Source organism: Somniosus microcephalus, chromosome 2 (assembly GCF_052327205.1).
Source record: "Somniosus microcephalus isolate GS21.2 chromosome 2, FLI_Smic_1.0, whole genome shotgun sequence".
In the NCBI taxonomy this organism is placed as follows: domain Eukaryota; kingdom Metazoa; phylum Chordata; class Chondrichthyes; order Squaliformes; family Somniosidae; genus Somniosus; species Somniosus microcephalus.
This window is the reverse complement of record NC_140988.1, coordinates 257,483,715-257,510,656: the sequence shown is the minus strand read 5'-3', so window position 1 is coordinate 257,510,656 and position 26,942 is coordinate 257,483,715. Positions and strand designations below refer to the sequence as shown.

The following is a 26,942-nucleotide window of genomic DNA, read 5'->3' as shown; positions in this document are numbered from 1 at the left end:
TTTTGCAGCTGTCACCTATTCACAGCAATGAGAGTCAGAGAACCCGACACACTTACCTGATGTGATCCCGAGCGACGGGAACCTCGTGGAAAAGTTGGAAAAATGGCTAGAAGGTGGTAAAATGCTGTTCAACTACCTTTAAAGACCCTCTTAACTATCTCAATTGGCTGACCCACCGCTTAGTGCAGAGCCGGCACTTGGGAGACTGACACGGAGGCGGGATCCTGACCCGCTGTCAATCTTTCAGATTTTGACAGCGGACCCGTCTCCGAACCCGCCCTCTGAGCGCCGGCAAAATTCCGGCTGAAGTGTCAGCCTAGATTATGTGGGAGAGTATGATACTTCTGATCAGGCTGTAGGTTTTTATAGCGAATGCCAAGAAATATATAAAACGTAAAAGATTAAACATTTGCATCTTTCTTCCTTTACCCAATATTTCTGCAACAGTATTTAGTGTTAGAAAAGTGTTCTATTATACATGTTTAAATCAGGCCTTCTCTTTAGAATTTGTTGTGGTTGTTATGAATCATTGCTAATTGTTTTTGAGTTCTAAGATAAATAAACATAAATAAAAGAAATGCAGCTGGTGTAACCATTTAGAATATATTGCAAAATGCAAAGGCCTGCTCTGAATTGTTCTCACCTGTGTTTTCCCACTCACTAGTTTTCTCTTCAGCTGTATCCTGTTCAACTCTCTTACTGTACTTGCCAACTGTAATTTCAAGAAAAATATATTCCACTGAGGAAAAAGGGGCGTAAAAGAAAAGACAGCCATCCGTGGCTAAGTAAAGTAATAAAGGATAGTATCCGACTGAAAACAAGAGCATATAAAGTAGCCAAATCTAGTGGGAGGATAGAAGATTGGGAAGCATTTAAAAGCCAGCAAAGAATAACTAAAAGATTAATTAAGAAAGGGAAGATATATTATGAAAGTAAACTAGCAAAAAATATAAAAACAGATAGCAAGAGTTTCTACAGTTATATAAAAAGAAAAAGGGTGGCTAAAGTGAATGTTGGTCCCTTAGAGGACGAGACCGGGAAATTAGTAGTGGGGAACATGGAGATGGCAAATACGCTGAACAAATATTTTGTATCAGTCTTTACAGTAGAGGACACACAAAATATCCCAACACTGGACAAACAGGGGGCTATAGGGGGGGAGGAGCTAAACACGATTAAAATGACTAAGGAGATGGTACTCGGTAAGATAATGGGACTTAAGGTGGATAAATCCCCTGGACCTGATGGCTTACATCCTAGGGTCTTGAGAGAAGTAGCGGTAGGGACTGCGGATGCATTGGTGATAATTTTCCAAAACGCCCTGGATTCAGGAAAGGGCCCAGCAGATTGGAAAACTGCTAATGTAACGCCCTTATTTAAAAAGGGAGGTAAACAAAAGGCTGGAAACTATAGACCAGTTAGCCTAACATCTGTGGTTGGTAAAATGTTGGAGTCAATTATTAAGGAAGCAGTAACAGGACATTTGGATAAGCATAATTTAATCGGACAGAGTCAGCATGGTTTTATGAAGGGGAAATCATGCTTGACAAATTTGCTCGAATTCTTTGAGGATGTAACAAACAGGGTGGATAAAGGGGAACCAGTGGATGTGGTGTATTTGGACTTCCAAAAGGCATTTGACAAGGTGCCACACAAAAGATTACTGCACAAGATAAATAATCACGGGATTGGGGGTAATATACTGGCATGGGTGGAAGATTGGCTATCTAACAGAAAACAGAGAGTTGGGATAAATGGTTCATTCTCGGGTTGACAATCAGTAACTAGTGGTGTTCCGCAGGGGTCAGTGCTGGGACCCCAACTCTTTACAATCTATATTAACGATTTGGAGGAGGGGACCAAGTGCAACCTATCCAAGTTTGCTGACGATACAAAGATGGGAGGGAAAGCAGTGAGTGAGGAGGACATAAACCTGCAAAAGGACATAGACAGGCTAAATGAGTGGGCAGAAATTTGGCAGATGGAATATAACATTGGAAAGTGTGAGGTTATGCACTTTGGCAGAAAAAATCAAAGAGCAAGTTATTATCTAAATGGAAAGAAACTGCAAAGTGCTACAGTACAAAGGGATCTGGGGGTCCTGGTGCATGAAACACAGAAGGTTAGTATGCAGGTACAGCAGGTGATCAGGAAGGCCAATGGAATCTTGGCTTTTATTGCAAGGGGGATGGAGTATAAAAGCAGGGAAGTCTTGCTTCAGTTATACAGGGTACTGGTGAGGCCACACCTGGAATACTGCATACAGTTTTGGTTTCCATATTTAAGAAAAGATATACTTGCTCTTGAGGCAGTTCAGAGAAGGTTCACTCGGTTGATTCTGGAGATGAGGTCGTTGACTTATGAGGAAAGGTTGAGTAGGTTGGGCCTCTACTCATTGGAATTCAGAAGAATGAGAGGCGATCTTATCGAAACATATAAGATTATGAGGGGGCTTGATCGGGTGGATGCGGGGAGGATGTTTCCACTGATGGGTGAGACTAGAACTAGGGGGCATAATCTTAGAATAAGGGGCTGCCGTTTCAAAACTGAGATGAGGAGAAACTTCTTCACTCAGAGGGTAGTAAATCTATGGAATTTGCTACCTCAGAGAGCTGTGGAAGCTGCGACATTAAATAAATTTAAAACGGAGATAGACAGTTTCCTAGCTGATAAGGGAATTAAGTGTTATGGGGAGCGGGCAGGGAAGTGGACGTGAGTCTAGGTTCGGATCAGCCATGATCCTATTGAATGGCGGAGCAGGCCCGAGGGGCCGTATGGCCTACTCCTGCTCCTACTTCTTATGTTCTTAATTGCAGTCAGTAAGTTTGACAGAAGAAGGCCTCTTCTTATGTCATTATCACAAATTGCTCCTGTATCATTTTACAAGATTTAAAAAAAATTAGCATGACCAGTTCTGCAAATTTAAAATGCGATTCTGTTGACTGCCTTCTGTAAAAACTTGTCTTTTTGTGTGAGAATGGGAGAGCCGTACATGCTAGTTAATTGCAGCAGTTATTCTTTCCCGCATATGAAATATTGGATGCATATGAGCTGGCAGACATATTCATTATCTCTGATGGTGGCCGTGACGGACCGGTGCTGAGATCGCTCGCCCTGTTTCGGGCGGCCAGCTCTCGCCGCTCGCTCCCGCAACCGGAGCGAGGTGCTCAGCGAGTCGGGTAGAGGCAATGCAGCGCGTTCAGCAGCCAAGCCGACCCGCTGGAGCACATCGGCCGGCAGCTCCTCGGCAGGAAGGAATTCCGACTGGGAGGTGGGGAGCCGAGCATGGCGGCCAGAGGCTGACCCGTGAAGAGAGAGAAGTAGGCCCCGGGCCGTGGAGCATGGAGCCGGCGACGGTGAAGAGGAGGCCGCATTGGAGCATTCACATCCCGATGATGTGTTCGGCGAGTCGGGCAGAGGAGCGCAACGAACAGCAGCAGCAGACTCACGACACGCTGCAGCACGTCGGCCGGCAGCTCCATTTCAGGTAACTCGTAGTCAGGAGGGGAGCCGGGCATGGTGGCCAGAGCGGAAGAAGCACGCCACCACACGTGGAGCCGGCAACAGTGAGGAGGAGGCCGCGGTGAAGAGGAGGACGGAGCGGCTGAGGGACATCGTGCTCCCACTGCCACGGGAAGCCATTGTATTGACTCTGAACGCGGCGCTGTATGTATAGCTGACGCGTCCCTACGGGGAACAAGCATTCCATTGTACTTGTTACATATGGCAAATAAATCTAATCTGAATCTGAATCTAATGGCTGAGCTTTTGAAAATATGCATTGTTTTGTAAAAGGATACTCATACATAATGGGCCGGACTTTGCGGTAGAAATAACGGTGAGGCTAACCGCTCACCGTTATTTACGTGGAAATTGGACGGCAACTTCCAGCGACTGCACATGCGCAGTTAAACATGGAAATCAGGAAGTTGCTGTCCGAGATGTCCTGCTCTTCCAAAGGCTGCGTGATACCAGTATATCGCCGAGTGACTCACCGTTCAAATACATTGAACGGCGCGAAGTTGCTGTACTTGCCTGTTTTTTATGAACTACACTCGCCAGAAAAAGTATGGGCTTGCCCATTCCAGTGTAAGTACCCTTTTCACCTTGTGGTAAGTCTTAATTACTGTCAAACAACCTCTCTGGCACTGAAAATTAACTTTTTTATGTGCGGAGTCTCATTCCTTCAGATTTTAGTTATTGTTGGAGATTTTTAAAAATGTAACTTAAATAATCACTTTTTCTTTGTCTTCTTTATCTCTCTCTTAATCAAATCTTTTGTTCCCTCTCTTTATTTCACTTTTATACCAGATTTGAGAGAATTTAATATTCTAACGGACAGTTCCTAGTTCAGACTCTGCGCTGCTCGTTAAAATTTTTTCAATCTGATTGGTTAAGGAGGTACACAGTTACTTGCCTTGTTCACACAAGTCCCATATGCTCTGTAGAGGGCGCTGCGCTTTTTGCATCTCCAATTTAATGTGCATTGCAGAGCAAAACCCCATATAAAGTCTACGGGCAAGGGCAAGTGTAACGAATGACTGACCACAAAATCTGGCCCATCGTGTATAGCTCTTAGCAGTTCCCCAATACAGCCCCCACTGCTTATAGTGTGCACGTTGGTGTTAACATAGAAACATAGGAGCAGGAGTAGGCCATTCGGCCCCTCGAGCCTGTTCCACCATTTAATGAGATCATGGCTGATCATCCAAATTCAGTACCCTGTTCCTGCTTTCTCCCCATATCCCTTGATCCCTTTAGCCTTAAGAAATATATCTAACTCCTTCTTGAATATATTTAATGAATTGGCCTCAACTGCCTTGTGTGGTAGAGAATTCCACAGGTTAACCACTTTCTGGGTGAAGAAATTCCTCCTCATCTCTGTCCTAAATGGCTTACTCCTTATCCTTAGACTGTGACCCTTGGTTCTGGACTCCCCCGCCATTGGGAACATCCTTCCTGCATCTAGTCTGTCTAGTCCTGTTAGAATGTTATAAGTTTCAATGAGATCCCCTCTCATTCTTCTAAACCCTAGCGAATATAAGCCTAATCGACCCAATCTCTCCTCATACGTCATTCCTGCCATCCCAGGTATCCGTCTGGTGAATCTTTGCTGCACTCTCTCCATGGCAAGAACATCCTTCCTCCGATAAGGTGACCAAAACTGCACACAATACTCAAGGTGTGGTCTCACCAAGGCCCTGTACAACTGCAGCAAGACATCCTTGTTCCTGTACTCGAATCCTCGCTACGAAGGCCAACATACCATTTGCCTTCTTAACCGCCTGCTGCACCTGCATGCTTACCTTCAGCGACTGGTGCACAAGGACACCCAGGTCTCGTTGCACTTCCCCTTTTCCCAATCTACCAATCTATTGCCGTTCAGATAATCTGTCTTCCTGTTTTTGCCACCGAAGTGGATAACCTCGCATTTATCCACATTATACTGCATTTGCCATGCATCTGCCCAATCACCCAACCTGTCCAAATCATACTGGAGTTTCTCTGCATCCTCCTCACCGCACACACGCCCACCCAGCTTTGTGTCATCTGCAAACTTGCAGATATTACATCTAGTTCCCTCGCCTAGATCATTTATATATATATATATATATATATATATATATTGTGAATAGCTGGGGTCCTAGCACCAATCCCTGCAGTACCCCACTAGTCACTGCCTGCCACTCGGAAAAAGACCCGTTTATTCCAAATCTTTGCTTTCTGTCCGCCAACCAGTTCTCTATCCAAGTCAGTACCTTACCCCCAATCCCGTGTGCTTTAACTTTGCACGCTAATCTCTTTTATGCAGGAGCTTATCGAAAGCCTTCTGAAAGTCCAAATACACCACATCCACTGGTTCTCCCTTATCTATTCTACCAGTTACATCCTCAAAGAATTCCAGTAGATTAGTCAAGCATGATTTACCTTTTGTAGATCCATGTTGACTTTGTCCGATCCTGTCACTGTTTTCCAAGTCCTCTGCTATTACATCTTTTATAATGGACTCTAGCATTTTCCCCACTACCGATGTCAGACTTACCGGTCTATAATTCCCCTTTTTTAAATAGTGTGGTTAGATTAGCTATCCATGAGTTGCCAGCGATACGCGGAGGACGGTAAAACTAAAAAGGTAAGTAACCAACATTTTTTTAAAGAAACGGGCAATCTCACTTAGCAACTGCCTCTCCTAATTACTAGCAGTTGCATTTAGAATCTCAACACTAAGGTTAACGTGGTACGAACAGCTAATTGAAACTGCTTGAAAACTCTACTTTGCCCGAAATTAGCAGAGCCTTTTAAATCGATAAGTAAGTTACAGGGGATTAACAAGGTGATTGAAACTGCTTGAAGACCCCCCACTGCCTGAAATCAGCATAGCCTTTTAAATTGCTAAGTACAGGGTAAGTATTTATTGAGCTGCCTGAAATATTCTGTGTGATTAATATGTTGTAAGTGGTGCCTTTTGTAATTGAGTCCTATGGTAATGGCAAATGGTTCGCACCATTTGCCCAGTATATGCGGCTGTCCATGCTAAGCATGGACAGTTTAAGTGGTGGGGACTGTAATGTAGACAGTGGACGGTAGTGGTCATTAAACATCCCACCATTGTGCCATTATTTTGTTTTGATTGACATTTCTCTATTCAGAAGCCTGGTAATCCTGCAAGCTGTTGGCCATTTCTTCAGTTCACTTGTTTCAACCGTATTTTCATATCACTGGGGCAACAGAGTAACTTGGAGGCTGAGGCTTACTCTACAGAAAGAATCATCAAAATATTCAGATAAAGACTCTAAGAATGCAAATACTTTAGTTATACAAATGGTTTAATGTATCACTAAGTTAAGAACTTTATTGTTTATCTGCTGGGTTATTTTGCTATTGTGTAAACTTATTTCTAGTAACAATAGTTACAAATAATGAAGACTGTTCAGTTAAACAACAACTTGCATTTGTATAGCACCTTTTAATGTAGTAAAACATCCCAAGGCACTTCACAAGAGCGCTATCGAACAAAATTTGACATAGAGCCACATAAGAAGATATCTGGACAGAAGAGGTAGGCTTTAAGGAGCGTCTTAAAGGAGGAGAGAGAGGTAGAAACGTGGAGGGGTTTAGGCAGGGAATTACAGAGCTTGGGGCCTAGGCAGCTGAAGGCACGGCTGCCAATGGTGGAGCGATTAAAATCAGGGATGCACAAGAGGCCAGAATTGGAGGAGCACAGAGTGAAGGGATAATTACAAGTCCTAGCCCTTTTCGGACTACCCCAGATCAGGTGTATTCCCCAGACGTTCACCTTCAACTAAAGTTAGAGATAGCAAAATTGTATAAGATGCTTATGATGCGCTATCAATTACTGAGAAAGACTGGAAGTTAAGAGAGTAACAAACAGGCTTTTATTAGCTAAAGAACGAAGGCATGCCTCTAGTGGTCGACCGGTCCTGAATGCCTGGGGAACTGCAGAGCAGCCGCCTTTATACCAGGGCATATGGGTGGAGCCAGGGGCGGAGCCAGCTGAGGCATGCACAGACAGGTACAACAATGGGCAAGAGTGAACAACAGTGAAGTGAACAACAGTGGTTTACCACATTCACCCCTTGCTTAAAAAATGAGTCCGACGGGGTGAAGTGTATTAAAAGTTCGTATAATTAAGTCTTTCTGGGGGTCTTGTATGCAGTCGTGATCGTCGTGGCGACAGCTGAGGTGGTGCAGCTTCCGACGCCGAGTCCCGCGTGGGCCGGAGCACTGGCGTGTCGTCCTCATGGGTGTTGAGTTGGTTGGTAATCAATGACGGGTCACGGGGCCACGGCGTGCCGTCTACAGGGGTTAGGTATGGGTCCGTTGCCGCCGGTGCATTGTGGGTAGTGGTGAAGGGCAATGGTAGTGGGTAGTGGGTGATGTTGGTTTCAGGGGCCCCCGAGGGTGCGAGGTCTCGTATGGAGACTGTGTCCTCCCGCCCGTCCGGGTACGCAATGTAGGCATACTGAGGGTTGGCGTGGAGGAGGTTGACCCTCTCGACCAGGGGGGCCGTTTTATGGGTCCTCACGTGCTTCCGAAGTAGGACGGGCCCTGGAGACATCAGCCATGGTGGTAGCACGGTCCCCGATGTGGACTTCCTAGGGAACACGAACATTTTTTCGTGAGGGGTGGCGTTAGTGGCAGTACAGAGCAGTGACCGAATGGAGTGGAGCACATCGGGGAGGACATCCTGCCAGCGGGAGGTTGGAAGGCCCTTAGATTTTAAGGCTAGCAGGGCGGCCTTCCAAACTGTCGCGTTCTCTCTTTCTACCTGTCCGTTCCCCCGGGGGTTGTAGCTGGTGGTCCTGCTCGTGGCAATACCTCTCACGAGCAGGTACTGGCGGAGTTCGTTGCTCATAAACGATGAGCCCCGGTCGCTATGGATATAGCTGGGGAAACCGAACAAGGCGAAGAGGTCGTTCAGGCATTTAATGACCGTAGCACTGGTCATGTCTGGGCAGGGGATGGCAAACGGAAAACGGGAGTACTCGTTGATGATAGTGAGGAAGTACGCGTTGTGGTCAGAGGAGGGGAGGGGCCCTTTAAAATTGACGCTCAGGCGCTCAAAGGGGCGAGTGGCTTTTATCAGGTGTGCTCTGTCTGGCCTATAAAAGTGCGGTTTGCACTCGGCACAGACTTGGCAGTTCCTGGTCATGGTCCTGACCTCCTCGATGGAGTAAGGCAGGTTGCGGGCCTTGATGAAATGGAAGAACCTGGTGACCCCCGGGTGGCAGAGGTCATTGTGGAGGGCCCGCAGTCTATCAACCTGTGCGTTGGCACATGTACCTCGCGATAGGGCATCCGGGGGCTCATTGAGTTTCCCGGGCCGGTACAAGATATCGTAATTGTAGGTGGAAAGTTCAATTCTCCACCTCAAAATCTTGTCGTTTTTGATTTTGCCCCTCTGCTTGTTATTAAACATAAAAGCAACTGAACGCTGGTCAGTGAGTAGGGTGAATTGTTTTCCGGCCAGGTAATGCCTCCAATGTCGCACAGCTTCCACAATGGCCTGGGCCTCCTTTTCGACAGAGGAGTGTCTGATTTCGGAGCCTTGGAGGGTTCGTGAAAAGAAGGCCACGGGCCTTCCCGCCTGGTTAAGGGTAGCGGCCAGGGCAAAGTCGGACGCATCGCTTTCCACCTGGAAGGGGATGGACTCGTCCACCGCGTGCATGGTGGCTTTAGCAATGTCCTCTTTGATACGGTGGAAGGCTAAGCCGGCCTCTGCCGCCAGGGGAAAAGAGGTGGACTTGGTAAGTGGACGGGCTTTGTCTGCATAATTAGGGACCCACTGTGTGTAGTAGGAGAAAAACCCCAGGCATCTCTTCAGGGCCTTGAGGCAGTGGGGCAGGGGAAGGTCCATAAGGGGACGCATCCGGTCGGGGTCGGGGCCGATGACTCCGTGTTCCACAACACAGCCAAGGATAGCGAGGCGGGTTGTGCGGAATATGCACTTCTCCTTGTTATACGTAAGGTTTAGGAGTTGGGCAGTGCGGAGGAATTTGTCGAGGTTGGCGTCATGGTCCTGCAGGTCATGGCCGCAGATGGTCACATTGTCCAGGTAGGGAAAAGTGGCCTGCAACGCATTCTGGTCGACCATCCGGTCCATCTCCCTTTGGAAAACGGAGACCCCGTTGGTGACGCCGAAGGGAACCCGAAGGAAGTGGTAGAGGCGGCCGTTTGCCTCGAAGGCAGTATACTGGCGGTCCTCATAGCGGATAGGGAGTTGGTGTTATGCTGACTTAAGGTCAATGGTGGAGAATATGCGGTATTGTGCGATCTGATTGACCATATCAGATATGCGGGGGAGGGGGTATGCGTCCAGTTGGGTATATCGATTAATTGTTTGGCTGTAGTCAATGACCAGGGGCTGGTGCTAGCTTCAATAATCCCCTCCTTCAGGAGCTGCTCCACCTCAGATTTAATAAAAACTCTGTCACCAGTGCTGTATCCCCTGCTTTTGGTGGCGATGGGCTTACAGTCGTGGGCGAGGTTAGCGAACAACGGGGGGGGTGACTTTAAGCGTGGAGAGGCTGCAAAAGGTGCGCGGCGGGCAATTTGAAAACTGCTGGTTGCAGACTGAGAGTGGGGGAAGGGGTCCATCGTGACGCTCTTAAGGTGGCACTGAAAATCCAACCCCAGTAGAACGGCAGCGCAGAGATGGGGCAGGACAAGCAGTTTAAAGTTTCTGTACTCTGTGCCCCTCACCGAAAGGGTCACCACGCAGCAGCCGCCGACGTCCGCTGAATGGGACTTGGAGGCCATAGAGACCCGGTGGCGCGCTGGCAGGACCGGGAGAGAGTAACGCCGCACCGTGTCGGTGTGCATAAAGCTCTCCGTGCTCCCGCAGTCGAAAAGGCAGGTCGTGGCGTGGCCGTTTACCTTAATGTCCATCATGGACCTGGCTAGTTGGTGAGGTCTAGATTGGTCCAGTGTAACGGAGGCCAGCGTAGGGTCAGGCGTGTCGCTGCAGTCATCAGGTGAGGCGGTGGGTGAGTCGGGGACCCGTTGCAAAAATGGCGGCCGGAACGGATCACCCATGGTCGAAGGCGTCCAAGATGGCGGCGCCCATGATCCACACGCGGCTGGAGGCGTACAAGATGGCGTCCAAGATGGCGGCCCGCTCGGCCCACACGCGGCACTGCTGGAGTTTGGGGTAGGTTTAGCCTTGCAGACGCTGGCGTAGTGCCCTTTCTTCCCACAACCAGAGCAAGTAGCGTTTTTCACCGGGCAGCGTGCTCTGGGATGTTTGGCTTCACCACAGAAGTAACACTTCGGGCCCCGGGACATTGCTGCAGAAGTTGGGCCATTCGGGGGTGGCGCGGCGCAGGGTGGCGGTCCTACCGTGTCCCAGGATGGCGGCGCCCGCGCCATCCACGATGCGGCCGCGCGGTCAGGGGAGTAGGCGTCCATATTCCGGTGGGCCACGTCTAGCGAGAGTGCGAGGGCCGTGGCCTTCTTCAGGTCGAGTTCACCCTGCTCCAACAGTCTCTGCCGGGTGTAGTTGGACCTGAGGCCCGCGACGAAGGCGTCCTGGACAAGTTCCTCTGTGTACACCGCGGCCGACACCTCTTTACATTTGCAGGCCCGGCTGAGCACCTTCAGCGCCCGTAGGTATACCTCCATCGATTCCCCGGGTTGCTGTTTGCGGGACCCCAGGAGGTGTCTGGCGTAAACCTCATTTACCGGGCGTGCGTACTGTTTTAAGGAGGTCGAGAGCACCCTTGTAGGTAGTCGCATCTTGGATGAGCGAATAAGCTTGGTGGTTCACCTTGGAGGTCAGAATTTTTAGTTTGTCGCCATCGTTTTGAACAGTTTCGACAGAGGCTTCTATGTAAAATTCGAAGCATCGCAGCCAGTGTGCGAACTTGGTAGATGAATCCGCCTCTTGAGGGTCTAGTTCCAGGCGTGCTGGTTTGAGGATTTGCTCCATCGAAAAAAAGTTTAGCTAATAAAATTGATGCGCTATCAATTACTGAGAGAGACTGGAAGTTAAGAGAGTAACAAACAGGCTTTTATTAGCTAAAGAACGAAGGCATGCCTCTAGTGGTCGACCGGTCCTGAATGCCTGGGGAACTGCAGAGCAGCCGCCTTTATACCAGGGCATATGGGTGGAGCCAGGGGCAGAGCCAGCTGAGGCATGCACAGACAGGTACAACAATGGGCAAGAGTGAACAACAGTGGTTTACCACAGCTTAATTGGGTGTAAAGGTCCAGACTATCTCTCTCTCTCTCTCTCTCTCTCTCTCTCAAGGAAAGGAATGACGTAAAGATGTAACCGTCCTCTAGATAGCACTTCTAATAAGTTTAACTAGACTGTAACGTTCCGGATATTATGAGGGTCCGGAAAACCCCCCCAGAATTCTGCTACTCCTTACAAAAGAGTGTACAGAAATTGAGTTTGTGAGTTTGATACAGAAATACTACTTGAGACAATTCTAAAAATATATAGATTTATTTAAGAGCCGACATACAGTTAACAGCTGTTGAGTCAATCGCAACTTTAACAGTTCAAAATACAAATAGCTTACATTTCTTATTCTCAAATCTTAACTTCGTGCATTTTTACATTTCTATTATTCTTAATCCAGAATATCCACCAAAATCAAATAAGAGTACCTTTTTGATCCCCGAGACTCAAAGAATTAAAAACTTAGAAACATAGAAGATAGGAGCAGGAGTAGGCCATTCGGCCCTTCGAGCCTGCTCTGCCATTCAATGAGATCATGGCTGATCATCCAAATTCAGTACCCTGTCCCTGCCTTCTCCCCATATCCCTTGATCCCTTTAGCCTTAAGAAATATATCCAACTCCTTTTTGAATATATTTAATGAACTGGCCTCCACCGCCCTCTGTGGCAGAGAATTCCACAGGTTCACCACTCTCTGGGTGAAGAAATTCCTCCTCATTTCAGTCCTAAATGGCTTACCCCTTATCCTTAGACTATGACCCCTGGTTCTGGACTCCCCGGCCATCAGAAACATCCTTCCTGCATCTAGTCTGTCCAGGCCTGACAGAATTTTATAGGTTTCGATGAGATCCCCTCTCAATCTTCTAAACTCCAGTGAGTATAAGCCCAATCGACACAATCTCTCCTCATACGTCATTCCTGCCATCCCAGGTATCAGCCTGGTGAATCTTCGCTGTACTCCTTCCATGGCAAGAACGTCCTTCCTCAGGTAAGGCGACCAAAACTGCACACAATACTCAAGGTGTGGTCTCACCAAGGCCCTGTACAGCTGTAGCAAGACATCCTTGTTCCTGTACTCGAACCCTCTTGCTACGAAGGCCAACATACCATTTGCCTTCTTAACTGCCTGCTGCACCTGCATGCTTACCTTCAGCGACTGGTGCACAATAACACCCAGGTCTCTTTGCACTTCCCCTTCTCTCAATCTATTGCCATTCAAATAATAATCTGCCTTCCTGTTTTTGCCACCAAAGTGGATAACCTCACATTTATCCACATTATAGTGCATTTGCCATAAACCTGTCCAAATCGTACTGGAGTTTCTCGACATCCTCCTCACAGCTTACCCTCCCATCCAGCTTTGTGTTGTCTGCAAATTTGGAGATATTACATCCAATTCCCTCGTCCAGATCATTAATATATATTGTGAACAGCTGGGGTCCTAGGACTGATCCTTGCGGTACCCCACTAGTCACTGCCTGCCACTCGGAAAACGACCCGTTTATTCCAACTCTCTGCCTTCTGTCCGCTAACCAGTTCTCTATCCAAGTCAATACCTTGCCCCCAATCCCATGTGCCTTAATTGCCTCTGAAGTTGAGAATCGCTTGCCCTTTCCAGCGACTTCTGACTTTCCATCTGAAAAGCTCTATTTTTTTCCTTTTTTTAGTGGTTTACACTTTGAAGTTTTCTGCTGATGTAAGCTAATTATTTCTAGTCATTCTCTGTTGAATTCTTTTCTATTCTCACTGTCAATTTAGCTGCTGCATGCATAATTGTGTCTCTGCCTTTAGGTGTTCCAAAAATATCATAAAACGGCTACAACAGAATTATCTCTTTGGGGTCATTTTTATCGAAGGACTTCCATTCAATTCTAAAATCACCTAGCTGGTTATAATCAGACGTCGTGACTCCTATGTGTTCCATTTTCAATACAAAAACCATGTGATTGCTTGGTGTCTCTATTGAAGTCATATCTACAAAGTCTTCTGTAGGTATCATATTTACAACATGTAAATCAAAACCACTTCAACCAGGGTGTTTGTTGCATTTCTTAGCTACTTCTATTGGTTGCATATATAATCGTGTTTCCTGTTTCATTTGATGTTACTTTTACGAAAGCACATGGTTTTTTAATATTCTGTGTTCCTGTTCAAAGTTAGTTTTTAACACTTTACTTGGACATTGTTATTGTGTTGGTTCCAAACTGCAGACATTCTGGAACCTGCAACTTGCTGTTTCAATAGGGCTTGTCTTAGTATTAACAATCAATTCCCATTTCAAAAGCTTGTGTGGTGTTTACAACTTGTGTTAACAACTGATCTTGGCTCAAAAGCCTGTGTTTTGTTTGCAGCCTGTGTCATTGAGGCATTTTAGACTTTTAAGCCCAGTATGTCATGTATTAATAATATCAGAAATCTGTTCATGGGATGGTGTATCTCTTGGAATATGGCTATTTCCTTTACAAGAGATCGCGAAGGTTTGTAGGGCTGGAGGAGTTTACACAGACAGGGAGGGGTAAGGCCACAGAGGAGTTTGAAAACAAGCATGAGACTTTTAAAATTGTGGTGTTGCTCAAGCGGGAACCAATGTAGGTCAGCGAGCACAGGCGTGATGGGTAAACAGGACATGGTGCAAGTTAGGACACGGGCAGCAGAACATTTGGATGAGCTCAAGTTTATGAAGGGTGGAAGATGCAAGGTGAGGCAGGAGAACATTGGAATAGTCAAGTCTAGTGGTAACAAAGGCATGGATGAGGGTTTCAGCAGCAGATGAGCTGAGACAAGGGGCAGAGTCGGGCGATGTTACGGAAGTGGAACGAGTTGTCTTGGTGATGAATCAGATATGTGGTCAGAAGCTCAATTCAGTGTCAAATACGACACCAAGGTTGCGAATGGTTTGGTTCAGCCGCCGACAGTTGCCAGGGAGAGGGATGGAGTCTGTGGCTAGGGAATGGAGTTTATGGCAGGGAGGAAATTTCTGCTTATCCAGTACTGGATGTCGAACAAGCAGTCTGACAAATCAGAGACAGTGGAGGGGTCGAGAGAGGTGGTGGTGAGGTAGAGCTGGGTGTCGTCTGGGTACCTCTGGAACCTGACATTGTGTTTTTGGATGATATTGTCAAGGGGCAGCATGTAGATGAGACATAGAAGGGGGCCAAGGATAGATCCTTTATTGGACTCCAGAGGACTCCAGAGGTAATGGTGTGGGAGCGGGTCTGTCCCACCCAGCTGGACAACTGAGGAAAGATGTTGGAGGAGGATGGTGTTGTCAACCATGTCGAAGGTTACAGACAAGTTGAGAAGGACGAGGAGAGATAGTTTACCATGGTCACAGACACATAGGATGTCATTTTTGACTTTGATAAGGGCGGTATCAGTACTGTGGCGGGGCAGAAATCTGATTGGAGGGATTCAAACATGGAACTGCGAGAAAGATGGGCAAGGATTTGGGAGGCGACAACACTTTCAAGCACTTTGGAAAGGAAAGGGAGGTTGGAGATGGGGCGGTAGTTTGCAAGGACAGAGGGGTCAAGGGTGTTTTTTTTTTTTGAAGAGAGGGGTGATGGCAGCAGATTTGAAGGGAAAGGGTCAGTACCCGAGGAGAGAGGACCATTAACAACATTAGCTAACATGGGGGCCAGGAAGGTAAGTTGGGTTGTCAATAGTCTGGTGGTAATAGGGTTTAGGGAGTAATAGGTGGGTCTCATGGACAAGATGAGCTCGGAGAGGGCATGATGGGAGATAGGAGAGAAACTAGAGAAAGATGTGAGTTCAGGGCTAGAGCAGGGGTGAACCTTGGGGAAAATTTTGCCCAGTGTGCTAGGAGAAGGAAGAGAAGCAGCTGAATGGATGGTCTCAATCTTAGTGACAAAGAAGTCCATGAACTCCTTGCACTTGTTGTTGGAGGTGTGAAGTTCCATCTGTAAAGATCCTAAAGACTGCTCATTGCAGCATCCAGTTGTTTCTTAAATGATTCCAGTGTTTTGTTTTTGCTACTCTCTGGAATTCTGTTCTATGTGTTAATCATTTTTTGTGTGACTGTCCTGATATAAGTCCTAAATTAACTTTTTTACTAACTTGAACAGGTATTTCCTTGTTCTACTCTTAATATTCTTGATACTGTTTTTCCATGCTGTTTACAATCTTGGATACCTCGATCATCTCTCCAATGCCTCCTTTGTAGCAACAGCAGCAACTTGCATTTATATAGCACATTGAACGTAGAAAGGCATCACAGAGGTGTAATCAGAAAAAGAACTGTTGAAAAGCACAAGTTCTTCAGTTTTTCCTCATGATTCAGACTTTAGACACTAGAGACCATCCTTGTGGCTTTTCTCTGCACTGCCCGCTTGAATATTTTCCTTATGTCTTGGCAACTAGAGCTGGACACAACTTCCTCTGAATTATATTCTACTATTTTGGCTATGTAGTTTAGCATTCTATTGCCTTTGTTGATCGCTGCTTTGCATTGTTTGGACATGTTTAGCTTTCAGTCTACTAAGACTCCTAGGTTGCTTTCAGCTTAATCTTTGCCTATTTCAGTACTGTTCATAGAGTATGTGTCTTACCTATTTTTTCCTTCCTATGTGCAGATGATATCAATGTGCATTGAGTTTCTGAATCAAGGTTATTTTTGGAAATTATAAACAGTAGCAGTCCCGACACTGAGCCCTGGGGCACCCCACTCAGTACTTCCCTCCACCGTGACAATATAATTATCTAATTTTAGCCTGAGCAATATGATCCAAAAGCAATGTGCCTCTTCCACCTATCGCAGAGATCAGGAGTGTAAATGGTTCATCCTGTATGATTTCCATGTGTAACCCAGGAGTACAAGACTGTTGTTAGCTCTGAGGATGCTACTCCTTGTCACCGCATTCTATAAAAAATTAGAAGTTTTGGTTCATAGTGAATATGAATTCATGTAAGAAAATTGCAATTTGCCATGAACACAGAAAAAGATTGGGAAAGAATCCAAATTGTAATAGCTAATATATACCATTTTCGCTTTCAAAGTTACTTCAAGAATGATTATACTTTAGCTTATTCTAGATATATTCAAAAAAAATCAGACGACTTTAAATAATGGCTTCACTGGTAGTTTTTGACTGTAGTGATCTTCAATCAATACAGAGGAGTGTAGCAGGAGCATGCCTTAAAAGCAGAAAGTACCGGCATGTATCGTGAATGGCCAATTTTGCTGTCAGTCATAGATTTTCTGCGAGCTATGGGTACGAAGTATGCTGTGAGCTGTCGATTGCAACTTTGTTAGTCTTTTCAGCTGAGCATAATGATTCTGGGAACTTCTCATGAACTTTAAGTTGGGGCATCTCAAAGATGTACGGGCCTGTAATGGAAAATATATTTACAGACATTTCAGCTGTGTGTGTTTTCATCAGAATTAGTGTTCTGAGTTGCTTTACTGCTGCTTAGGACTTCCATGTGTTGCCAGAAAGTTCAATTTTAACTCTGTTTCCATATGATTATTTCTAATGCCCGTTACTCCATAACTTGTTTGTAATTTTCTTGTGCTAATTCTCTTATAGACAAATGAGGATCCAATGGAAATTCACATAATGGAAGGCGTTCTACGATGCCGGAAATGCCGAAGATTTGTACTGGGTGCTGGTAGTTTGTCTCCTTCCCGTGAGATGCAGTCATCCAAATCACCGGTACAGTTCATCTTTAATCATTCTGTAACACATGTGCGGTCTCCCTTAATTATGGGATAAACATTGGCCTGCGATCTGGAAAAATCTGCGCTGTTACCTGAGGGCTCCCGGGATGCACACGCTTCCACTCCTGGGCCTCTTCAAACTCCAAGTGTGCAGGGCCCACATATCCCAGAGGCGCATGTAGTTTGCAGCATCCCTGGGATCACGTGGGCCATGGGGAGCCAATCAAAGAAGGGAATCTCCCTTCATACACTTGACAGGAAGACCTGTCAAATATATGAATGGAGATCACCCCAAAAACATAGTAAAACTTAAAATAAATAAAAAATCACATTTTTAAAATGACTTGAAATTGCAATAAATTAAGTATATTAAACAAAAGTTTTTTACGAGGCTAAAAATAAACTTTTTTTTAAAAAGTATTTTTAAATGATAAATCAGTGAAAATGTTTTAAAAAAACTTTTTTGCACTCTTATCCTGGTAAAAGCAGGCCTTACGCCTACTTTTACCAGGCGTAAGAATTGTAAGGGCGGAGGGTCTCCAAAAAGCGGAACTATCCGCCCACAGAGGCCGCCCTTCAGACCATCTTGACAGATCGGAAATGCTGGTTTTCAGCACATGCGCTGTGCATGCCTGAAACTGGCATTTCTGATGTCCCTACTAGTGGGTACACAGTGCGCACTCACCCATAGGGATTGGAATATCTGGGCCATTGTATTTAGCAATTTCCTATGTCACTGTTACTTTTGTAGCAGATTTTATACTCTCCCAAATAAATAACGTAACCGATACTGCTGATGTTTTTTTTTTAAATGCTTGGAAAATTGGGTTCATGAGAAATACGACAGATCATTGTACAAACAGTATATGGCATTGTAGGCGACAATATAGTGAAAGAAAAGCTTTATTGATCCACGGTATTTTGATTTCTTTAAAAATGTTTTTTTTTGGTTAAAAGTTTTACCTCTAAGCTGAAACTATTGCTGTCATAAACTGCTCGTAAGGAATCAGCCAGTTGACTCAAATACTGCTGTATTCATTCATGTAAATTCAGTGGAGCATCCCAAGATCAACTCCTATTTGCCAGTGAAATATAACCTGATGTGGCTGGGTCTTCAAAGATTTCTTTTTAAGAGTATGCAGCACCTGCATAAAAAGTATTTGCTTCCAAGTTTACCAATAAACCCCCAAAATAGCAACGTTTCTAACAGATGCTGAGTAACAGTTGAGGTAGATAGTCATGTTATGATTTCATAAGCTCTGCATGCCTATGGAGTTGGTATCATGGAGATATCTTTATGTAGCAATACAAAATTATATGGCTCTGATAGTGCAGATAATAGTTGGACACCAGTACCTGATTTAGAATGGTGAGAGCCAGCAACGTGGCTGTGAAATTTGATCATATCAAAATCGGTTTTAAGTTGGTTACGCTGTATGCTTATGTATTGCACAAGGTCCTCTGTAACTTTTTTTATATTCGTGGATTTGATCATCAACAAATAGAGCTTAGGCTGTTTTTTAACATGGGCTCACTGAGCCCTTGCAATAATTAATTCTCCCCTCCTGCTTCTGGCAGAGCCAGAGCTGCTGCCCACCTCTTCCCCACAACAAGGAAGGGTTTCCTCATTTTATCTCTTCTCCCCCTCCACCCCCCCAATTCACCAAGCAGTGCTTTCCCCTCTTCCCCTACAGGTTGTCTCTCTCCACTTATATGGGGCTGCACCACCCCTGCAGATTTTCAGTCCAGAGACATAGCGAATCAGGAGGAAGAAAATTGTCTGGTTCAACAGTCACGACAGTACGACATACAACAGTAGACTGAATATTTCGCTATTTCTTCTAACTCACTCTTGGGCTGGAATTTCTCCCCCCCTCCCCCCCCCCCCCCCCCCCAAAAAAAAAAAGAACAGGTGGGTTTGGAGTGTGGGGGCAGTTAAATAGTTAAAAATGTGATTCCCAACCTGATCCCACCTCCAACCTGCCCGCTTCTGGTTTTTATGGAGGCGGGACGGGGGGGCGGGTGACCAACCCACTCCCAGGGGGCGGTATGCCAATTTAAATATGTTAATGAGGCTGGAAGCCACTTTTTTTAACCTCCATTTTGAATTTAACTGTATGTGGACAGGTTTCACACAATTTGTGAAACCCAGCAGTTAAACTGAGGGTGGACTGCTGCATCCAGCAGGTAAGTGGCTTTACCTACCTCCTGGATCCAGGGTCCTGCCTAACCCCGCGATCGGAGAGCCCCCCAAGAGGCCTCTGATCGTCTTCCCAGGCCTCTGGCCCCCACCATGAGGCCTCCCTCTTCCACCACCCTGCCTCCCCCCCCCCCCCCCCCCCCGGTAATCCCGCTGAGGCCGGCCAGAATCCTCTCTCTACCCCCCGCCGCGATCCCCGATCCTCCACTGCTTATCCCTGACTTCCAAACCCCTCTTGCGATCCCCAACTGCCGACCCCCCCCTGCAACAATGCCCGGACCGACCCCTCTCTCCTCTGCATCTGAGGCTTAGGCGCCCGCAGCCAGCCAGCCTCTCACGCTGGCTGCCTGCGGGCGGGAATCCAAGGCCTCACGTGCAAATCAGGCCCTGCCATTAAAGTCGGCAGGGCCTGTGGGAAACCCGGCCTCCCAGGTTTCCAGCCCACCTTGGAGGCCCCTGCCTATCTGGAGAAAATTCCAGCATTGGTGTTCATTTCCTCCCCTTTTTTGTGAAGTGCCTTGGGATGTTTTATTCTTTATTTTATAGATCTAATTGTTCTTTATTTTAGAATGCTGCTGAGGAATCTGCTGGGCAAGATAACTGCATGGTTTGGCATGTGAATTTAGAGGCTCTTCCAGCTTGGATAACAAAAGAAATAGAGAAGGTAAGGACTGTGAAATAAAAATAGAGAATGCTGGAAGTGCATAGCAGAACAGTCACCATTTGGAGGAGCGGTTACTGTTTTGGGTGCGACTTGTCATCAGAACTGGGTTCATGGCATAGTTTTCTTTTTACGTAAGAAATCGCGGAACTATTTTATTTATATACAAAAATTTGAATTAAACTCGTAACACTGAAAAATGTTTCTGAATTGTATGTTACTTTTTACTTCCTACTATGGTGTAAACTGAAAGTTTTTGTTCATCCTTTTACACCAATGTTCCATAAACTACAATGTTTATTACTAGATTCAAGTTGTCTTGACTGACATTTGTACTCCAATGTATGAGCTAAGCGTTTTAGGGTGCTTTGCAGCAATGCTAAAGTTGTGCTATACTTGCGTCACTCCAAAGGAAAGCATTGTAATACCACTTCAGGAGGCACTCTCGCATTGCTTCATTTAACACCACAGAGTATAGGTTAAGTGGCCGGCCAGGATTTTAAAAATGCTCAGAGTCTATTGGACTTCCTGTGTTAATTAATACTGCAAGAGGGACAAATTTGGAGCTGTTGTCTCTGTGCCAGGAATTAAAGTTCTAGATGTAGAGTCATCGCTATAGATTGTATTAGAGGGAATGATGCAGACAACATACATGGCGATGTGAAGACTGCAGGTGACCTCACGTTACAGTTGCTGAGCTCAGTTATCGGTCTTTTTCTAATTCTTTAACAATGGTCTCACTTTTTATGCTACAGCTAAGAGGCTATTACATCATGCCTCTTCCATGACCTTCACTATTGGTTTACACTAATTTACACCAGCTCAGCATTCCAGGGAACAGGTCTCATAACGAAAGTTGTACTTGCATGTACAGGAAAGGTAAACATATAGTGGTCAAACAGATATATGTATCTATTACACAGCCTTCAAACCAAAGCACAGTGACAGACCAATTGTAACCCCATTGGTAAGAACTTGTGGTATTAGTTTACCAGCCCGAGGAACGACCTCAGTTGTGACACATTTTCCGGTGCTGGAGCCTTGACTACTGCCTCAATCTTCTCTGGGGACTTATGTAACCCCTCTTCATCGATGACGTGGCCGCAATACGAGATCTGTTTCTGGAAAAACTCGCACTTGTGGCGATTAGCTCGTAGCCCATATTCCTTTAATCTGGCGAGCACCTTCTCCAAGTTAGCGAGGTGATCACCGTCATTTTCGCCCGTGACCAAGATGTCGTCCAAATAACACTGGGTCCCTGGAATCCCTTGCAGAACCTGATCCATCACCCTTTGCCAGATAGCCGCAGCCGAGGCTACTCCAAACACCAGCCGGTTGTATTGATAGAGACCTTTATGGGTGTTGATCGTAAGGTAATGTTTCGAAGCTTCTTCTACCTCCATTTGCAAGTACGCCTGGGCTAGATCAATTTTGGTGAAGCGTTTACCACCAGATAGCGAGGCGAAAATATCCTCAATTCGTGGAAGCGGATATTGCACCGTGTGAAGGACTGGGTTCACTGTCACCTTAAAATCCCCACATATGCGGACCTTCTTTGGTTCCCCAGGCGTATTACTCAACGACCTCTTCATTACAGGAACGATGGGTGTAGCCCACTCGCTCCAGTCCACCTTGGACAGTACTCCTGAACGTTCCAACCCCTCCAGCTCTGCTTCAACCGCTGGTCTGATCGCATAAGGCACTGGTCTGGCCTTCAGAAACTTTGGGCTTGCATTTTCCTCTATTTTAATTGTTGCTGTTACTCCTTTTAGTGTTCCTAGTCCCTCCTGGAACACTTCTTTTGCGTCAGTTAGCATTTTTGACAGTCGTCCAGGTGTGACGTCATCATCCTTTTTGGCCTCCACCTTCAGTGCCTGTATGGAATGCCAATCTAAATGTATCTTCCGGATCCATTCACGTCCTAGCAGTGGTGGTCCTCCATTTGGCAATACATATATATCCATTTTAGGTATTTCCTGACCTTTATATGTCACTTTCACCCTTATTTTCCCTTTGGGGTAGACTTTTTGCCCCGTATACGTCTTCAAGACAATCTCTGTAGCTTTCAAGGGTATGTGTGAAAATAGCCGCTTGTAGTCGCTTTGATTTATGACTGTTAGAGCTGACCCTGTGTCCAATTCCATTTCCACTTGGACTCCATCTATCTTGAGTGTAACCCAGATAGTCTGGTGATCCTCCATTTCGGTTACATTATGTAGTTTCAGACAACCCAGCTCCTTGCTTCCGGAGTCTGTGTCACTTTTCTGTTCGTCTGAACCACTGTCCATCACCTGGTGTACCTTTTTGTACTTCTCCTGTGGGGATTTCTTACTGTTGGTTTTCTTCCCAGACCTGCAGACTCTTGCTATGTGTCCTGCTTTCCCACACTGTCTGCACACTTGGTCCTTGAACCAACAATCTTTCTGGTCATGTGTTGTTCTGCCGCAGCAATAGCACTTCCCTGTTCCATAGGTCATTTCGTTGGTGCCATATTCTTGCGGTCTCCGTTGTATCTCTGCAGCGCCCCTTGCGGCTGCTTCGTGTGATACTGCCATACTGAAAGCTTTGTCCAGCGTAAGGTCCTTTTCTGATAGAAGCTGTTTTTGGGTTCCTTCACTTTGTAGCCCACACACAAACTTGTCCCTTAACGTGTCTGCTAGTCCCGCTCCAAACTGGCAGTATTTCGATAGCTTGCGCAGTTCCATTAGGTACTCAGCATTGCTTTCGTCTTTGTGTTGGTTCCTTTTATGGAACTTAAATCGTTCTGCTATCAGCAGCGGTGTGGGGTTTAAGTGGTCCTGTAGGATTTCTACTATGCTTTCAAAATTCTTGTTTACCGGCTTCTCTGGGGTTATTAGATTTCGCAGTGACCCATAAGTTTTTGCACCCATGGAATTTAACAGAACCAGTGCTTTATTAGCATCTGGCACTTCATTCGCCCTGCAGTACACCTCAATACGTTCCACATGTCGCCCAATCTTCAACTTCATTGTCGAACGTAGAGATACTGCCACTCTTCGGCATCCTTGGTTGTGCGTTAACTATCACCATTGGCGCCTCCCGCGCTTCCCCTTCTTCTCCGCTGGCACAAAATGGCGTCTCCCGCGCGTTCCTTCCTTCCCGCGCTCGCCCGTCTTCTCCGCTGCGGCTTCGCAAAATGGCGTCTCCCGCGCTCTTCCTTCTTCTCCGCGGCTCAATGGCACCTCCCGCGCTCTCCCTGCTTCTCCACGGCTCAATGGCGTCTCCCGCGCTCTCCCTGCTTCTCCCCATGGAATTTCCGAGTATTTGATTTTTAAATACCAGGAGCGCAGCTTTGCTTCAACTTGTAAGCACAGAGCTCTCTCCTGGCTCGATGGTCCCAGTTGCAGCCAGGTGGTATAAATAAAGTACTGCTGCTGAGAATGGATAAGGCAGCTACCTACAGTATAATTGCACCCTTAGTATGCACTATGTTGTATTGGTGAAGGAAGCATACTATTCTGGCAAAGAATTTCTTCCTAATGAGGCTTAAGCGTACTTCATGCACATCAGATGACTAAACCATCACTGAATGTCTGCAGACTGGAATGTTCCCTCTTTCTATCCAAAGAGAACATTATGAATGTATTAAAAACAGAAAATGCTGGAGAAACTCAGCAGGTCAGGCAGCATCTGTGAAGAGAGAAACAGAGTTAACGTTTCAGGTCGATGACCTTTTGTCAGAACGGGAAAAAAGCAGAAAATGGAACAGATTTTAAAGCAAGTTTAGGGGCTGGGAAATGGGGGAGGGGATGAAAGAACAAAAGGGAAGGTCTGTGATAGGATAGAAGGCAGGAGAATTAAGGACATTAAGAGACATTCAAGGCAAAAGGAGATGGTAAAGGGACAGGTTAAGAAACAAAGGATGGCTCTAGATGAAGTGTGAATTGCGCTGGCAGAATGAAAGACAGCTGCCATGTGGGGGAGAAGAACAAAAGGCACAAACAAAAAGTGTGGATAAAAAATATATATATGATGATCGGGGCAGAGGTTATGGTCTGAAATTGTTGAACTCTATGTCGAGTCCAGAGGGCTGTAAAGTGCCTAATCGAAAGATGAGGTGCTGTTCCTCGAGCTTCCACGGAACAATGCAAAAGGCCGAGGACGGTGAGGTCTGAGTGGGAGTGGTGTATACTGTATACTTTAATTTAGTATACTGTATTCGCTGCTCACGATATGGTCTTCTCTACATTGGGGAGACCAAATGCAGATTGGGTGACCGCTTTGCGGAACACCTCCGTTCAGTCCGTAAGGGTGACCCCGAGCTTCCGGTCGCTTGTCACTTTAATTCTTCGCACCACTCCCACTCAGACCTCACCGTCCTCGGCCTTTTGCATTGTTCCGCGGAAGCTCGAGGAACAGCACCACATCTTTCGATTAGGCACTTTACAGCCCTCTGGACTCGACATAGAGTTCAACAATTTCAGATCATAACCTCGGCCCCGATCATCATATATATATTTTTTATCCACACTTTTTGTTTGTGCCTTTTGTTCTTCTCCCCCACATGGCAGCTGTCTTTCATTCTGCCAGCGCAATTCACACTTCATTCATCTAGAGCCATCCTTTGTTTCTTAACCTGTCCCATTACCATCTCCTCTTGCCTTGAATGTCTCTTAATGTCTCTTTAATTCTCCTGCCTTCCATCCTATCACAGACCTTCCCTTTTGTTCTTTCATCTCCTCCCCCATTTCCCAGCCCCTAAACTTGCTTTAAAATCTGTTCCATTTCCTGCTTTTTCCCAGTTCTGACGAAAGGTCATCGACCTGAAACGTTAACTCTGTTTCTCTCTTCACAGATCTGCCTGACCTGCTGAGTGTCTCCAGCATTTTCTGTTTTTATTTCAGATTGCCAGCATCTGCAGTATTTTCTTTTTGTATTATGAATGCATTGCCTAACTTGGGAGGGGGCAGGAAAAAAAGAAAATCATTTGTAAAGTGCTGTTTACATCTTATGTTAATTATCATTATTCAATACAGAAAGGGTTACTTAATCAATGAAAACTAAAGGAAGGGTACGGTATCCTAGTGGTTATGGTACTGGACTAGCAATTCAGAGATTGTAAATTCAAATCTCAACATGGCAATTTGTGAAATTGGAGTCAATAGATCTGATAATCTGGCCTACTGCCCAACCTGGCCTATACGTGAATCATGTCCCACACCACATGGTTCATTATTGGTCCCTAAGGGTAATTAGGGATGACATATTGCACAATTACACTGCCTTTCAGAGGAGTCACTGAGTTGTGCTGGTCCACCAAATAGTAGTGCTATAGCACAGTATAGAGGGAGAGAATTGGGTATCTCTCCATTTCCCAATCTCGGTTTGGGGTGAGCCTACAAGCACAGCATAGGGAAAAGGAAGTGGTGAGGATCTTCCCCAACAGTGGGGTGGGGGGGGAACTGGGAGGTATTTCAAACCCATCAAGTTTGAGTCAGTTAAGGAATGACCAGTGAACAAATCATTTGCCAGCCTCCTCAGCTAGGGAATAGTAGGGGATCATAAGACAGTGGGAGAAAATATCTTGCAAAAATGGGCCAGAAGCAAATAAGTAAAATTTACAGGATGGAAGGAATGTTGCACCAGTAGAAAAGGTCTTGTGTGTTCAGTGCTTTTTCAATGTCTTAAATATTAAAAAAAAGTTTGTAACTTGTAGCAATGAAAATGGACTAGAAGAAGACATTGATATATCAGCACGATATAACCAAGGTGATTAAAGTGCATTTTTTATTAAGTAAATAGTAAGTACCAATTTTACTATTCTTAGACCTTTGTTTACTTTGATAACTGGAGAGGGATTCTTAGCCTGTACTTAAGTTCTGGCTTTTAACAGTATAGGTTCTTTCATTAACTCGCCGCTGAGTACTATTTTCTGCAGCAGTTAACAATTATTTTTCTTAACCACTGAAGTTTTGGTGTGTTATATTCAGGACATAATTAATGTAAGGATTTGAAAGTACTAATTGTACTGTTCTGTAATTGAGAAGTTTCAGTAATTTTCTTTCTTCAGCTACATATTTAAAAAAAAAAAAAAAAAAAAAAATTGTGATTGAATCATGCTTTTATTGTTACGACATCCCTTTTTTTTGTTCACCCTTGCATAGCCCTCTAGGAGGTTTGTGACATGATAGTTGACTTGCCCTCTATTTAACTTCATTCCCTGAAGGGAAGTGCCCTGCTTTCACTCAGTGCCAACCCTGTGCATCCCAGGTGAGACTGGGTGGTCACCATGTAAAGAACAAGCAAGTGCAAACCTCGGTTATGTCTTTACAAAAGCAAAATATTGCGGATGCTGGAATTACTCAGCAGGAAATACTGCTGAGTTTTTCCAGCATTTTTTGTTTTTATTTTTGTTATGTCTTTCTCTGATTGCAGTGCTTTAGTCTACCAATATATCAGTGAATTTACATTTTTAAATCTTATTTTAACAGTTAGATCACAAGGACAGCTTGCTAAATGTACTGTTGTGCTGTGCAAAATCGACTTAGTAACTCCATTTTCACCATCAGAGGATTGCTATTCCTTGCTGCATGCCTGCACTACATTTGGGGAAGGAGTCTAATCAATATGGATGGGCTGTTTGTGTTGGGGAGTCAAGTAACACAAGTTTCCACATTATTTTGACTGATAATGTTAAACATTCTGTGGTTTTGGGTGGTGAGGGCCGAACCATGGC

General features: G+C 45.5%; 1 protein-coding gene across 2 annotated transcripts in view; it reads left to right on the top strand.

Moving 5' to 3' along the window:
- rnf180a (ring finger protein 180a) overlaps positions 1–26,942 on the top strand; it is a 259,793-nt gene that overhangs the window by 17,304 nt on the left and 215,547 nt on the right. For both annotated transcript variants that reach the window (XM_085971336.1, XM_085971341.1), the window contains exons 2-3: positions 17,254–17,379; positions 20,153–20,248. In XM_085971336.1, the coding sequence (XP_085827462.1) occupies positions 17,269–17,379; positions 20,153–20,248 (207 nt within the window). In that variant the 5' untranslated portion in view covers positions 17,254–17,268. The remainder of the gene's footprint in view (positions 1–17,253; positions 17,380–20,152; positions 20,249–26,942) is intronic.